This window comes from Malus sylvestris, chromosome 13 (assembly GCF_916048215.2).
Source record: "Malus sylvestris chromosome 13, drMalSylv7.2, whole genome shotgun sequence".
In the NCBI taxonomy this organism is placed as follows: domain Eukaryota; kingdom Viridiplantae; phylum Streptophyta; class Magnoliopsida; order Rosales; family Rosaceae; genus Malus; species Malus sylvestris.
This window is the reverse complement of record NC_062272.1, coordinates 36,241,519-36,257,443: the sequence shown is the minus strand read 5'-3', so window position 1 is coordinate 36,257,443 and position 15,925 is coordinate 36,241,519. Positions and strand designations below refer to the sequence as shown.

Sequence of the window (15,925 nt, the reverse complement as noted above, 5' to 3'; positions counted from 1 at the left end):
ATGGGTTGCAGCAATCAACTAAACTAGAATAGCTAAGTTTGCAACGTGGGTTCCTTCATGTTTGTGTTTCCATTTTTTTCTTTTTAGTTTATTTTTTATTTACTGTCCTGTTTGCTTTTGTTTTTTTATTTGGACATTTCTATCCCTAATCAATATTCCTAACAGTAAATCATGCAAGTTAAAGTTTTTTGTTTGAGGGGCTTTATAATCTAATTATTTTTTATGAAGCCTTAAGATACCACCCAACTTGACTTGTGGCATTCTAACATTTTTTTTTATGAACAAGTGATATTATATATTAAAATAAGTGGATTAGCTTAGCCTTATAAATAATGTGATTCAAATTAGTTTTTGGTGAGAATCCACCCTAAATTAGTTGGATATTAGTTTAGTTAAAGACTTTAGTCAGCGACTCTTCAATTTCTCTTCCGGTTTTGACACCGACCTTTCCCCTCGCTTTCTGTCACCAACCAATACACTCCTCCTCCGGCCGTCAGGGTTTTCGTGGTCGGACGGCGATGGACTCGGAGGACGATATGCATGATGCCAACGACGTCGAGTCCATGGACGACGACGACGGCTTCTACAGCGACGAGGATGCCTTGGACTACTACGGTACTGACGAAGACGACGCTGATGTTGATTTCGGCGACGATAATGAGGGAATCGAGAGGATCGAGGCCAGTCGAGCTGAGGTTTGTCCTACTCTTCCCTTTTCTTTCTCTCTCTTCTGTAAATATTTGTGAATTTCTTGAAATTGGCGACGCACGCTCTGATTCTTGCTCTGTTTGGGAGCTGAGAAAGCTCTGGATTAGCTTTGATCACTGGAATTTTACAACTTTACTTGACAAAAGCTCCAATTAATGGTAATCCTGTCCCTCACTCGCGTCTTATTTAGTCCAGCAGAGTCGGACTAAATAATCCTAACATTGGGCTCTTTCTAGTTGCTGTTGATTTTGATGGAATATAAGGGTTTCATGCTTACTTTCGTTGTCCGGGGAACATTTTTCCATTTAAGATGAAGTGAATGTCTTACATGGTGATGGCTGTTCTGAGTTCGAGTAAGAATACTAGTCTGTTGGCATTCGGTTGATTTGTAGAGTAGTGGAGGAAAGCTAGAAAAACATTACAGATACGACTTTGGTCGCTAGGAGGGCGTGACGAACAAATAGGCAATTGACACCTTGAGAGTAGAAGACATCTACAGTTACCGAAACATGAAGATAAGGGAATTACCTGTGTAATGTTTTTCTTGTGCTTGGAGAATTGAAGAAGTTGAGGTTCCACCATAAAAACAATTGGCAATACTTATAAGCACATGCAAGGTCCTTCCTCTCATCAATATGAGATTTATTCTCAACACGTCCCCTCATTCTCTACACGACCCCTCATGTGCGGTAAATTTTCAAGTCTAACACGTGGACAACAAAACTCGACTCGGGTGAGGTGGAGCACGTGGGGCCATTGGGTTTCACATGTGGACAGTTATCAAGAAGAACTTGGAGGTTCCACCATAAAACCAATTGACAATATGGGGAGTAGCCCAACTACTTATAAGCACATGCAAGGTCCCTCCTCTTATCAATGTGGGATTCATTCTCAACAGAGTCGACCTAACGCCACATGGGATCCTACTCAATTTCCTGTTAGGACTAAGTATGTATCTACTTCTTATGAAATGATGGCAAATGGGTTCTCTCTTGAATGGAGTTCTGCACATCAGCTTCCGCAACTATGCTGCATTCCTCCTTGTCAGACTTTACGCACCTATTGCTCCTCTTTCCCTAGGTCTTCATAATAATTCCCGCATCACCAAATGCTTCTTTTCCTGTCCTTTTCACCCTCCTACAAAGAAGGCTTTATAAGCTTATAAGTTCTTTTAACGCAAATAAGCTTCCCACCTCATGATAATAAAAAGCTGTCTTCCATTCATCCAATCTCTTTCCACTAGTTGCCTGCTATTTCAGTTTAATCTGTTGGGGATAATGCACATAACAAGAGTTTCATTACTAATAACTAATTAAAGAACATTTGCTCATTCTCAGCAAGAATAAAAATCTTGTATCATGTGCCAGCAACACCTGTGAAGTTAACCACCTGGAGGCCTCCCATTTATAGTTACTGCAAATTTATAGATTTTAAGCAGTCTTGATATCTTGCTGAAGACTTTTGTCTCTACCACAAGCGGCAGTCTTGATGAACTAAATTCTTACTTTATTGTCTCCAAGGAGCCATCTTTTTTCAGACGTGTGTGCATCTGTATGTGTGTACTTATGGATATGGATTGGAATGTTAATTTGAATATTAAATCTTGTTTCCATCGAAGGCATTTTGCCAGTCAGTTTGAGGAGCTTATTGCATTCTCATTAGTTTCATAATTTGTCCCTTTTTTTTTATCCAGAATAATTATATCGTCTTGAAGGAGTCAGATATAAAGCATTGCCAGGAAGATGATATTACAAGTGTATCTGCTGTGCTTTCCATATCAAGAGTTTCTTCAAGCATTCTACTTCATTACTATAATTGGTACTAAATTTTTCACTTGTTCATCTCTTTTAGCATCCTCAATTTCATATGTATGCAGAATTGTGCTCTTTTATTTGAACGGTTCGTTTGAACTGTATGCTCTGTTGTGAGTGAATATAGTAACCTGTGAAATTTTACTAGTGACCACGTGTGCCGTGGCACATAATTACTCTTTTCGTTGAACAGAAAATAAGAGTTCCTGAATACCGACCTTCTCCCTTTTTTGTAAGTTATTTATCTGAAAAAGGTTTGGTATGGCAGGAGTGTAAGTAAAGTGCACGAGGCATGGTTTGCCGATGAAGATAAAGTCCGAAAAACTGTTGGCTTGTTAAAGAAGCCAGTTGTTCAGTTCCCCCATTCCAGAGAAGTAAGCTTTATACACATTAGGAAATTAGAGTTTGTTGTTTTGCTAGTAACTGGTTTGTTTCTATCTTCATGTGTTGGTATACCATCCTAATACCTATTATTCCGTTGGACAGCTTACCTGTGGGATCTGTTTTGAAGCTTGTCCCCATGGTAGCATCAAATCGGCTGCTTGTGGTCATCCTTTCTGTTGTACATGCTGGAAAGGTTCATTTCATATTCTATTTTTCTTTATTTACTTATTTATTTATTTATCTTTTACCAAGTTCTGACTTAGGTAGCATCAAATCTGCTGCTTGTGGTCATCCTTACTGATGCATCATCTGTTCTGTTTTGATTATGGAGAATGTAACGTAGGAATTGCATGTCTTTTTAACGTCTACAGCTGTATTTAATTGTTTAAAACTATGTTTTACAACTACTTGCTCCATTTTCTCCAATAATCGGTCTCTGAATATTCTTAGTATTTTAATTCCATTTTAAATCTGCCTTGCTGCGATCAGTTGCTATACCGTTCTTTCCAATGTCATGTTTTATGGTTATGATGATTTGTTCCTTTGGTGATAGGATACATTGGAACATCCATTAGCGATGGTCCTGGTTGTTTGACACTGAGATGTCCTGATCCGTCTTGTGGTGCGTCTCTTGGTCAAGACATGATTAGTGCGTTGGTCAGTGATGAAGATAACCAGAAGTACTCTCGGTACCTTCTTAGGTCTTATATTGAAGACAACAAGAAGGTATATGTGGAATTTGATTTTGATTGTATGTAGCACTTATCAGCCATTAATTCAATGGACTTCAAATTACTATTAATGGATGACCAAAAGTTGGGAGTACTTTATTACCAAAAGTTGGAGTACTTTATAAATTTTCTTAAAAATTTCACAAGTCTAGTTTCTTTGAAGTATGGGACATGTTGTTGAGCTCTTACAGTCTAGCCTGTGTTTTTTTTTCACCTTTTTAGGTGTAGATTTCAACCTTAATAAAAGATTCAAAAGAGATTTTATTTTGTCTATTTATAGAGATGTAAACCCAAAGTTGTACAATAAATCTGAAATGTTTTTGGCCAACTCAAGATATGAAATAAGTTTGATTATTAATAATATAAAACATCTATAAATGTTCTTGTAAGATTGGCTTTTATCAAAGAGAACATGTTAATGGATCAACTTTATCAAATGTCCCATCTCATTACTTTGTTACTTTTCTTCCTTTTGGTTGGAAAACTATGTTATTATGATCAAAGAGTCATCTTAAAAAAATGGTGTTATCTTTGTATGTGTTTCAATACTCAATAGGTATCGAGGTGGACGGTTTTAATTACTATATTGAAAAGTGATTAGTGGTTTCTTTTCTTTTCAGTTACTCCTTGTGCCTGTGTGGGCATGGGGTGTGACTTTATGAATATCATGTTTCTTTTTTATTAGTGGTTTCTTTTCTTATTGATGGTACAATGGTGTGTTCTTGTCTGTTACTCTTGTTTGGTATAGTGGATTATATGAATATTATTTTTCTTCCTTCATGTTTTTCCTTTTTTTTCATCATTACTTATGATTATTTTTCTTTGCTGGTAGACAAAGTGGTGTCCTGCTCCGGGTTGTGAATATGCTGTTAATTTTGTTGGTGATAATGAAAATTATGATGTTTCTTGCCTCTGCTCCCATGGATTTTGCTGGAATGTAAGTTTCGTTTTGTAATTTTTAGTAGTTGATATCTTAGTGAAAACTTATCTATATGGGGTGAGTCATAGTTTGTTTTGGGTATGCAGTGTACAGAGGAAGCTCATCGTCCTGTCGATTGTAGCACTGTGGAGAAATGGATTTTAAAGAACAGTGCTGAGTCTGAAAACATGAACTGGTTTGTATTTTCTTTTAGCATCCAAAATTGTATGTTGTGGTTTTACACTTTCACTTCATGGATGTATGTTGTGGGTTTACACTTCATAGATCTCTCTTTTGATACATGCACTGGCTTTCTGATTGTTTCCATGGTAAGAAAGTTTTGGTTGGCCATTGAATTGTATACCTCCTTTTTGTGCTTACCATAACTAGAGGACAATGGCGTTCTAAGATTTATATAGCCGACTCCATTCAGTGATTTGGAGTTTTCAAGTCTCCAACCGAGAAGTTTTCCTCACTCGGGAAATTAAGAGAACACTACCTCAACCTACATGCTCCACTCACAAAGCTTCAACATACAAGCTTCAACAAAAGAAAAATTCAAAGAACTTAGTGAAGAAGGCCTTGGTGTATTTAACATAATACGTTGAAATGAAGCAAAGCTTATTTATTGATATCTCCGATAAGTTACAAATATGTACATATACATGAGTCAAAATAAACAAACAAGAGAGAGCCTTCACAAAGGTTGCTTAGGAGAAGTCTCAGCAGTTGGTAGAGCCCCAGAAAGAGAAGGCACCGGAGGGTGATCATTCGGAGACTCAGTACTGGACAGAACCCTAGAAGGAGGAGGCATCAGAGATTGATCATTTGGAGCTTCATTACGCGGTACAGCCCCAGAAGACGAAGGCAATAAATGCCTTTGGAACAAACCCACAAATCTTTGATAATCAAATAAAATTTGACCATCAGATTCCTTCATCTGGTCAAGCTTCCTCTTCATGTTTGTAGCATAGTCATGTGCGAGCCGGTGCAACTGTTTATTCTCATGCTTGAGCCCTTTAATCTCCTATTTGAGACTTATCACTTCAGCTGTCAATGATTCAACTTGGCGGGTTCGAGCAAATAGGCGTTGGGCCATATTAGACACAGAACCTGCACACTGAACACTGAGAGCCAGAGAATCCTTAATAGCCAACTCATCAGACCGTTTGGAAAGTAGTCTGTTATTTTTAGGAATGAGAAGGTTCCTGGCCACCACCGCAGTAGTCATATCATTCTTCATCACAGAATCCCCAACGGTAAGAGGACCAGTAGGGGATAAGAAGGATGGGCGCCATATGTTGTATGGAGAAGGCGTGGCTGCCTCTTCAACAAGGTTCAAGTCAAAACGACGGTCGGAGGAACCAGACATTTTCAAAGGTGTTGAAGAGAGGAGGTTGAACAAATCAAGATCTTAGAAGTGCAAGAAGGGAGCTTTTATTGGTGGAGATTCAAGTGTGCTTTGGAACTTAATGCCATCCTCTATAAAAATCTGCACTTGACGGAGCTTCAGAAATCGAAGAGGTGCCTGCTCAGAAATCGAAGAGGCGTTTGCTTTCTCAAAAGCTGGGCTGCTTAGAGACCACGAGGGTCAATCTCAGAAATCGAAGAGGCGTTTGCTTTCTTAAAAGCTGGGCTGCTCAAAGACCACGAAGGCCGATCTTAGAAATCGAAGAGGCGCTTGCTTTCTCAAAACCTGGGCTGCTTAGAGACCACGAGGGCCGATCTCAGAAATCGAAGAGGCACCTGCTTTTTCAGCCTTGTCAGCACCTGTCACATGCACACTTAGCTTTGCGGAAATTACGGGCATTCTGTCGAAGATTTCTGGTGAAGTATAAAGCACGTGAATCTTACTGTTCAATCATCTACTATCCACACGCAACATCAGCTCATGGGTACCACAGATAACTTTGCCAAAGATCTCTGACAAAGTTTAGACATGTGAAGCTTGCAGCTCCCACTACATCGCTATGACCAAGAAGGGTAAAAGAATAGCAAAGAAACAGTACTGACAAAGTTTGGACACATAAATTTTTAAAGGTCTAGTTACCATATTATTACCCACAAGGGTAAAGGAACAGCACCACTGCTGGATAATTGGAAAGTCCCTGTGTGTCAACCTTTGTGCTCCGTGGCAAGGTAGACTAGCAAACATGCCCAACCTTTACTCACATTCGAGAAAACACTCCCAACAAGATTGCTTGCTCCAAAATCGAAGAGGCACCGCCCTCCGAATCTCGAGAGCCAGACTCCTAACATGATTACTTTCTCAAAAATCGAAGAGACACCGCTCTCCGAATCTCGACAGCCAGACTCCCAGCAGGATTGCTTTCTCAAAAACCGAAGAGGCATCGTTCTCCGAATCTCGAGAGCCAGATCCCTGACAGGATTGCTTGTTCGAAAACCGAAGAGGCACTGCTTTCTCAACTTTGAGAGCCAGATCTCCTTGGATAAAGCTTGTCTGTAATCTTCACACGCAACATCAGCTTCCCAAATACCACAGACCACTTTTTCAAAGTGCTCTGACACAGTTATAACACATGAAGTTGGCAGCTCCCACTACAGTGCTATGACCAAGCAGGGTAAAGGAATAGCATTACTACTTGTTGTTAGGGAGACTCCTATATATGTCGACCTCCATTCTCAATGGATAGGCAGACCTGCAAAAATACTCAACCTTTCCTCATATCTGAGAGGGCACTCCCAACGAAGCCTCTCGAAATACTCAGCTTTCTTTCCCCCTGATAATACCTCTGTAAACAAGCTACACCAGAGCAAGAATATCTCATATCATCAAGGTTAAAAGCAAGAGTATCCCATATCATGCTTTTTCCCTGTCTTTTCCTTTGGTCTTGTTCTTACCTGCAAGACAAGGAGAAAGAGAGCAATCAGTCAGCACTTGGAATCAAACTTCCAGTCAGGAACTGACTGCCTGGAACCCCTTACCTGATTACCTACCTGGCATTGCTCTCGAGTACTCATCTTCAACATCTTATGCTTCTAGAGAAGATACCACATCTATCTGAGGAACAGATAGGGCAAGTAAGAAGGATACAAGGAAGCATGTGGAGACTAGCGTAATAGAACACATGCCGATACATCCACTACTTTGTCAACAACAAAAGTATCCCATATCAGCATGGTCGAACGTATTCTACATTTGATGGACTTGTTTTGACCCTCAAATTCTTCAGTCGACCTTATACTCTGGAGGAAACCAGAAAAACCATCCAGCCCAATTCAAGAATAAGCCTGTGGAAAGTTACTTCTTCAAAAGCAAAAGTATCTCATATCATCTCTTCTCATTTTCTTCTCTTTATCCTTTGTGCTGCCCGCAAGATAGGGAGAATGAGAACAATCAGCCGGAACTCGAAATCAAACTTCTGATCTGGGACTGATTGCTTGGAGCTCTGATTGCTTACCTTGTCTGTCAACTCTTTCAGCAGATCCCCTAGCTCGGCAACTTGAGGAACTCCTACTACATGGTTTGTATCGCGCTTGACCAAGCCTGAAACTACAAGTAAGCTTCAAGTGAAATTGATACATTACCTTGTGCATCTCCACCAGTTAAAGATACCACCCCTGGATGGAGGAAGAGTACTTCCAGAGAAGATGCCATATCTACGTATGAGACAGATAAGGCAAGTGAAGACGATACCACACTTCAGTACTTAGAAGTTTCATGATTACTCAGCGGCTTGGATCTTGCAAGTCCCCAACCGAGGAGCTTCCCTCACTCGGGAACTTAGGGGAGCACTGTTTGTACCATACTTGACCAATACCGAAACTACCGAGCACCGGTCAACGTTACACCATCAAGGACCCAGAAGAGTTTCCCTCCAACCAGGAGGTCAATCACAGAGCAACACGTGTCGACATCAAAAGCCAATCATAGCGCGACACGTGCCAACATCGGAAGCCAATCACAACACGATACGTGTCAATATCATAACAAGGCTAGAAACTCTCTTCTATAAAAGGATATCATTCTCTCACAATATTTCCTAATGTCATTTGTGCTAAATCATTCACTTGTACTCACTAAAGGAGAGCTTGAACCTATGTACTTGTATAAACCCTTCACAATTAATGAGAACTTCTTTACTCCGTGGACGTAGCCAATCTGGGTGAACCACGTACATCTTGTGTTTGCTTTCCTGTCTCTATCCATTTACATACTTATCCACACTAATGACCGGAGCAATTTAGCGAAGATCATAAACTTAATACTTTCTGTTGTACTAAAGTCCTCACTGATTTTGTGCATCAACAATCCTCAAGTGCTTACCTTTTTGCGTTGGTAATGGATGAGTTAATAGGACATATTCAAGATGATATTCCTTGGTGTATGCTTTTCGCAAACGATATAGTGTTGATAGATGAAACTCAGGAAGGGGTAAATGCGAAGCTTAACCTTTGGAGAGAAGTGTTGGAATCTAAAGGTCTTCGCCTAAGCCGATCAAAGACAGAATATATGGAGTGCAAGTTCAGTGCAAATGGAGGCCAAAATGAGTTAGGGGTGAGGATCGGAGATCAGGAAATACCAAAGAGCGACCGTTTTCGCTACGTAGGATCTATCTTGCAAAAGAACGGAGAATTAGATGGAGACCTCAACCATAAAATACAAGCTGGATGGATGAAGTGGAAGAGTGCATCCGGCATGTTGTGTGACCGTCGTATGCCACTGAAGCTCAAGGGAAAATTTTATAGGACGGCAATAAGGCCGGCGATGCTGTATGGCACAGAATGTTGGGCGGTGAAGCATCAACACGTACACAAAATGGGTGTAGCGGAGATGAGGATGCTTTGTTGGATGTGTGGGCACACGAGATAGGATAAGATTAGGAATGAGGATATCTGAGATAAAATAGGAGTAGCTAAAATTGAAGGAAAGATGAGAGAAAATTGGTTATGGTGGTTTGGACGTGTGCAAAGAAGGCCTACAGACGCTCCGGTTCGAAGATGTGACTACGGGACAGAGGTTCAGGGCCGAAGGGGTAGAGGAAGACCTAGGAAAACTTTGGAAGAGACCCTAAAAAAAGACTTAAGAGTACTTGGATCTAACAGAGGACATGACACAAAACCGAGCGCAATGGCGTTCTAGGATTCATATAGCCGACCCCACTTAGTGGGAAAAGGCTTTGTTGTTGTTGTTGTTGTTGGTAATAGGTTTTATGTATGAATTACATGTGTCTGCATGGGTTAGTGTGTCGAGCATCTGAATTCCTCTTAAAGTTTTTCCTCAGGCCATGTTTGGTTATTCAGATTTGATTGGATTAGGAGGGAGGGTTAGATTGCCTTGGATCACGTTGGATAAAATTAATGCAGTGTTCTGTTTGGGTGCTACAGAGGATTACAGGGCTGGATAGATTAAAATATGCTCTTTTGATAATTTCATGGCCTGGGTTGGGTGTAGGGCGTGGACACTGGTCCTGGATCCCAATTTTACATTTGCAAACTTCTGGAAGTATATTCTTAACTATGTTGAATTGAGTGGTGCAAATGGAAAACATCATCAGTGTTTTAATTTCTGATACACTATTGAAAGTTACCTTTTATTAACGGTTTATGTGATTTGGGTGGAATTCTTGGTATTTCATATTTCATTTTTATTGTTTTGTCCTAACCTAGTTCGCGACTCTCACTTATACAAAAAAATAGATAACTTTAATTTTGCATTTTATTTTTTCAATAAAATGTAAGCGACTTGTTTAATACTTGGATGAACAATCATTATATGCTTGTTCCCAATATTTTCTATGTACTGGTACTTTATAATGTCACTTTATTTTACCATTTATGTATCCCAATACAATTATGTGTGTTTTTTTTTTAAATACACACTTATTTATATAGTATATAGTATATTCTTAACTTATGTTGAATTGAGTGGTGCAAATGGAAAACATCATCAGTGTTTTAATTTCTGATACACTATTGAAAGTTACCTTTTATTAACAGTTTTATGTGATTTGGGTGGATTCTTGGTATTTCATATTTCATTTTTATTGTTCTGTCCTAACCTTTGTTCAAATGCTCAGGATACTAGCCAATTCTAAGCCATGTCCAAAGTGCAAGCGGCCTATAGAAAAAAACCAAGGGTGCATGCACATGACATGCACACCACCTTGCAAGTTTGAATTTTGCTGGTATGCTTTCTGCTCCTAATTTCTTAGTTCAATGGAAATTGATTGCTGTTTGGAAAAAATATCTGAATAATGAGCTGAAATATATCATTAAACTTGAGATTAGATATATTGTTTGAGGGAACTTTTCTTTTGATTATGTTCTAATATTGTTAAGTATTATACGTGATGCTAAATGAATTATATGTATCATGCAGGCTGTGCCTTGGTTCATGGGTGGAGCATGGTGAGAGGACGGGTGGTTTCTATGCTTGTAACCGCTATGAGGCAGCTAAGCAAGAGGGTGCTGTAAGGATTTTATACTTTTCTTTGAAGTAATTCTGATATTTTCCCTTTTGGAAGAATATCCTTCTTTCTCTTCTGTTTATTTAGTTTGTATTGTTGATTGTAGTATGATGAAGCTGAGAGAAGAAGAGAGATGGCAAAGAATTCTCTGGAGAGATACACTCATTATTATGAACGTTGGGCAAGCAATCAGCAGGTATCCACAATTCTCTTTTTCAAATTTTCAATGCTTCTTGTGCTATGCCATGAATTCATGCAAGTATCTTCATCAAGACATTTTTTAACAAATTCAGTTATGTTAGTAGCCCGGCTGTGTATTTTGTCAATGGACCCTTTTTCTCAATGATCAGAGAAGATCCTACTTTTCTTGACACTTCTTTGATTATACACTGGGTTTTTATTTCAATTCTCACAGAATTTGTTTTGGCAAACAGTAGTAGGCAGGTGGACACCTGTGTGGACTTCAGTTTTTAAGGGTTTGTATGGGAAGAAGGGGTGGAGCTTCCTTAAATTAGAACCAAGATTTTTCTGTGCATTATTCTTCATTTTACGAATTTAATTGGCTAAGCCTTATTGCTACCTTTGCTGGATCTTTACAAAAAGCCCTTTCACTTTTAATCATTGACCAATTTTTTTTCTTGGCAGTCAAGGCAAAAGGCTCTTGCGGATTTGCATCAGATGCGAACTGTGCATGTAAGTATATGTGCTACATGCACACTTATATACTCATAAAACATATGTGATTTCATGTTAGCGATTTTTGTTCCTGAATGAAGTTTCTGGTAACAAATGTGTTTAGCAATATAATCTTAGAACTCATCTTTCTACTCCATTGTATAATAACCAGAACCATATCTAAACTTAGCAGATCTGAAATATTATTGATCAATTGTAATCGTCCATGTTGCTAATGAGAGATGCTAGGAAGGTTGTACTTATTCTATTAGATGCAAGGCTGAAAATTAAGTTTGTGTAGGGTTAACTACAGAAACATGAGGTTTTATATGTTTTCACCTTTCAGAAATTAAACTTGACAGAGTCCATTAAAAATTGACCATATTTGTGTTTCTCATTTTTCAGCTGGATTGTAGATGTAGAACCATAGTTGTGGTTGCACATATACCCCCTTATGTCAACTACTTGACTTGACAGAGTAATCGTTGATAAAAAAAATCTTGTTTCTGATAGGTTTATGGGTCTTTCTAATAAATCAGTAGGCATCGCAGCTTCGAAAAATCTGTTTTTTTTTTTCATCCAATAAGTGCCAATTGAAGGAATTTTCAAAATGGCCATCTTACCCTCCCTTTCTACTTCCTCCCTTCTCTGGTCTCCATCGTGATGAATGTCTGAGCTTTCATCCCGTTTAAGCAAAAGCACCAAACTCATATTTGAAAACAATGTCTAAGCTTTCCGCCACCACTCACCTACCCTACGACCCACATCCACCAAACGAACCGAACGACTTGCAGGCCCACCAAACTCTCCTCCTTGATCCCCTCAGCCACTTGTGTGAATTGGTTCCTGACGCTAGAGCTTATCTAACTGCGATGCCCTCACCCACTAGTTCTCCCCATTGGGTCTCTGCCACTGCTGCTGATCCTTAAGATCCTCAAAGCTCCTCCGATTGTGACTGGTTCTCTCAGCTGCTTCGTCACCGTTCTCTTTGACCTCAGTTGCTAGGAGCAGCAGCCCAAGACCGACTACTAGATTGGGACAGGGAGAGAGAGGGACCGAATTTGGGGAGAGGTGAGGGAGAGGAGAGAGAGTGTGTTTCTATAAAAAGAGAGAGTTTGCAGAAAATAATTAGTGGAAAATATTAAAAAATATGGATGAATAGTGTCTTCTTTTTTGTCATTATACATATTCACAACACTTCTATGTAAAAGTTTACCAAACACTTTGATACTGCTTTATGGACTCAAAGCACTTTTGCAAATCTAATTTACCAAACACATGATTGCTTTATTTCACAACTGATTATTTTTACAGCACAGTAGAAGTAGTTTTTTTATTTTTATTTTTGTATTTTGTATTTTTTTTTTTTAAAGAACAACAATACCAAAATAGCCCTTAGAGATAGTATTAAATTTGTAGTTAGTTTCATTTTAATGTCTTTGTTAAATCATTTAAGAAATTCAATGTATTTTATCTTGATTGGGTAGGATTTGAATTGAATGTAATATGAGGCTTTGGTTGGACTATTCTAGACCAAGGTTCTAAAAGACGCTAGGCACTAATTGGGTAGCAGGTTGGGGCTTGCGCCTAGCCCCTAGGAGAGGCCTAGGTAGATTTAAGTAAATTTGTTATATACTATATAAATAAGTGTGTATTTAAAAAAAAACACATATAATTATATTGGGATACATAAATGATAAAATAAAGTGACATTATAAAGTACCAGAACATAGAAAATATTGGGAACAAGCATATAATGATTGTTCATCCAAGTATTCAACAAGTCGCTTGCATTTTATTGAAAAAATAAAATGCAAAATGAAAGTTATCTATTTTTTTTTGTATAAGTGAGAGTCGCGTACTAGGCTGGTGCCTATGCAGGTTTAGGCGTGATAGGCTGGTGCCTAGGTGGGATAGGCGGACGTCTAAGCGGGTCTAGGCGCACTTTCTTATTTTCAAGTGCCTAGGGACTAATCGGAGTGGTGGCCATCTGCCTAGCGCCTAGGCAGGGTTTTTTAGAACAATGTTATGGACTTGTCCATACTATTATTTAAACAACAATGAAGCTTTGTGTTTCTTCAGTTAAAGAAAGGTGTATGTATATTATACACTCACGTTTATGTTTTTAACTGAAATAAAAATGCCGTTGCTAGAAGATGTTTGGTACGATCATTTCAATTGGATTCGTGTTAGCTATTTTGAATTTCTGTGAAGTTACAATGTAATAACTGATGGATACCTTTTTTTTTGTCAGATGGAGAAACTTAGTGACATACAGCGTGAACCTGAGTCTCAGCTCAAGTTCTTAACTGACGCCTGGCTGCAGGTGAGTTGTTGGGTTTCTTGTTAGAGATATGAATACGTTCATTAAGATATGAAAGGAATTATTTATTTCTCAGTGTATCTATAACATCAAATTAAATTTATTTGGTGATGAAATTCTGACAAATTTTGTTTTGCCTTCGGCATTCATGTTTGTAGATTGTTGAGTGCAGAAGAGTACTAAAATGGACTTATGCTTATGGGTACTACCTGCCTGACCATGAGCAAGCGAAGAGGCAGTTTTTTGAGTACTTGCAAGGTATAAACTGTGTATTTGTCTGCAGGAACTATTTGGGAGTTGTTTTTTGAGTTTTCTGAAATATGCCAATCTGTTTTTGTCTTCAGGCGAGGCAGAGTCTGGTTTGGAAAGGCTTCATCAGTGTGCGGAGAAGGAGCTACTGCAATTCCTCAGTGCGGAAGGCCCATCGAAAGAATTCGTTGATTTCCATACAAAGCTAGCTGGACTTACCGGGTAAATGCTGTGATATATTAGCTGAAATTCATTTTCCATGGGATGTTTTCTGTTGAAATGCATCCCGTAAAAAAAAAAAGGGAGTTGTTTATGTGTAAATGGAGGAAATCTCTGGTACGGTTAACCGCATCAGAGAAAACTGCAAAACTTATAAGTCCGCACTTAAAAGTTTCCTTAATCCCTTCCAAGTTTTCGTTTTACCACTGAATTTCTGAGTGTTTCGTTGTTTTTTTCTGGGTCAACCTAGTATGTTGTCCGTTCAACTTTGTCTGGATGCAAAATGCAGCAAAGGAAAAGGTAAGGGTCAATGAGTCTTTATTATAGGAACTTGAAGGAAAACAATCTCCTTTTTGGAGGATGAGAAGAGGAAGAGGGAAAGTGAGCAAGAATCGATTTTCTAACTTGAGTAATTTATGATGTAATTTATTTGCGGGATATGTATGGTTGGATAGTTTTTAATTAGAATAGGCCAGTAATTGTGTTGCATGGTCATTTATCCGTGACTACTATTTCATTTCACTCCCTTGCCTAATTCAATCTTCTCATCCACTTACCCAACTTTGGCAGGGTGACTAAAAATTACTTCGAGAACCTGGTAAGGGCATTAGAGAATGGCCTATGTGATGTGGACTCTCAAGAAGCTTGCAGTGGGTCAACCAGCTCAAAAAATGGAGGAAGCAGCAAAGCAAAAGGTGGAAAGGGAAAGGGAACAGGTCAAGGTGGTGGGTCCAGGTAAATGTCTAGCATGTACAGTTGGCCCTGTTGTCAGTATAGTATGACAATTCCAAGCCTCCCACGTGCCATCGCTGTCAGTGAGTATTCTAGCTTCCTGTTTTCCTCAGTCTGTTGGAGAAAAGAACTTAACGCAAATTGAGAACAAGTTACTATGGATGAGGGGATTCTTTGGTACGAAAACAATAATGATCTTGAAACAGAAAAATACAGATGCCGTTTAGGGTAAAAAGAGGTTGGCCTGTTGGTATTTGTGTTGGTGGGAGCATAAAGCGATTATTCTGTACATAGTATCGACGTGCTCATAAACTAGGGTTTCTATGACCTAATTTGAGGATATTACAGTTGTCTATTGTGAATGCAAATATGTTCTATTTATATTATTTTCATCTTTTTCAGTAATGTATGTGTTTTGACTCATTTTTTGAACGGCCCTTGTGGCCGCTCATATTACCTGTATGCAATGAAATTATTCCGAATTGCATTAATTGTAATAGTAAAAAGTAAAGAGTAACGGAAAAAAAAAAAAAAACGTCTATTTGGTGCTTCTTGCATCATTGTTTGTTCTTGGTTTTGCAGTTTGCACTTAACGAGTGTGTGGTCTGGAATGTAGGTACTTGTAAAATTGTTTTGCTGATTATATTGTCATCTTCCCCATTCTCGGTTGAATCCAATCCAAGGGGTAAGGCGTCAACAACGGTCAATATAAGGGAATGATTTTTTTGGATAAATTAACTAAC

The 15,925-nt window shown here is 38.8% G+C and overlaps 1 protein-coding gene across 1 annotated transcript; it reads left to right on the top strand.

Moving 5' to 3' along the window:
- The first annotated feature begins 389 nt into the window (after positions 1-389).
- LOC126596736 (probable E3 ubiquitin-protein ligase ARI7) lies at positions 390-15,587 on the top strand. The gene is made up of 15 exons (XM_050263409.1): positions 390-695; positions 2,402-2,526; positions 2,788-2,893; positions 3,006-3,096; positions 3,457-3,629; positions 4,467-4,571; positions 4,661-4,749; positions 10,595-10,702; positions 10,897-10,987; positions 11,091-11,180; positions 11,630-11,677; positions 13,914-13,985; positions 14,141-14,240; positions 14,327-14,453; positions 15,021-15,587. Exons 1-15 carry the CDS (start codon positions 519-521, stop codon positions 15,187-15,189), a joined length of 1,671 nt encoding a protein of 556 aa, XP_050119366.1. The 5' UTR covers positions 390-518; the 3' UTR covers positions 15,190-15,587.
- The last annotated feature ends 338 nt before the right edge of the window (positions 15,588-15,925 follow it).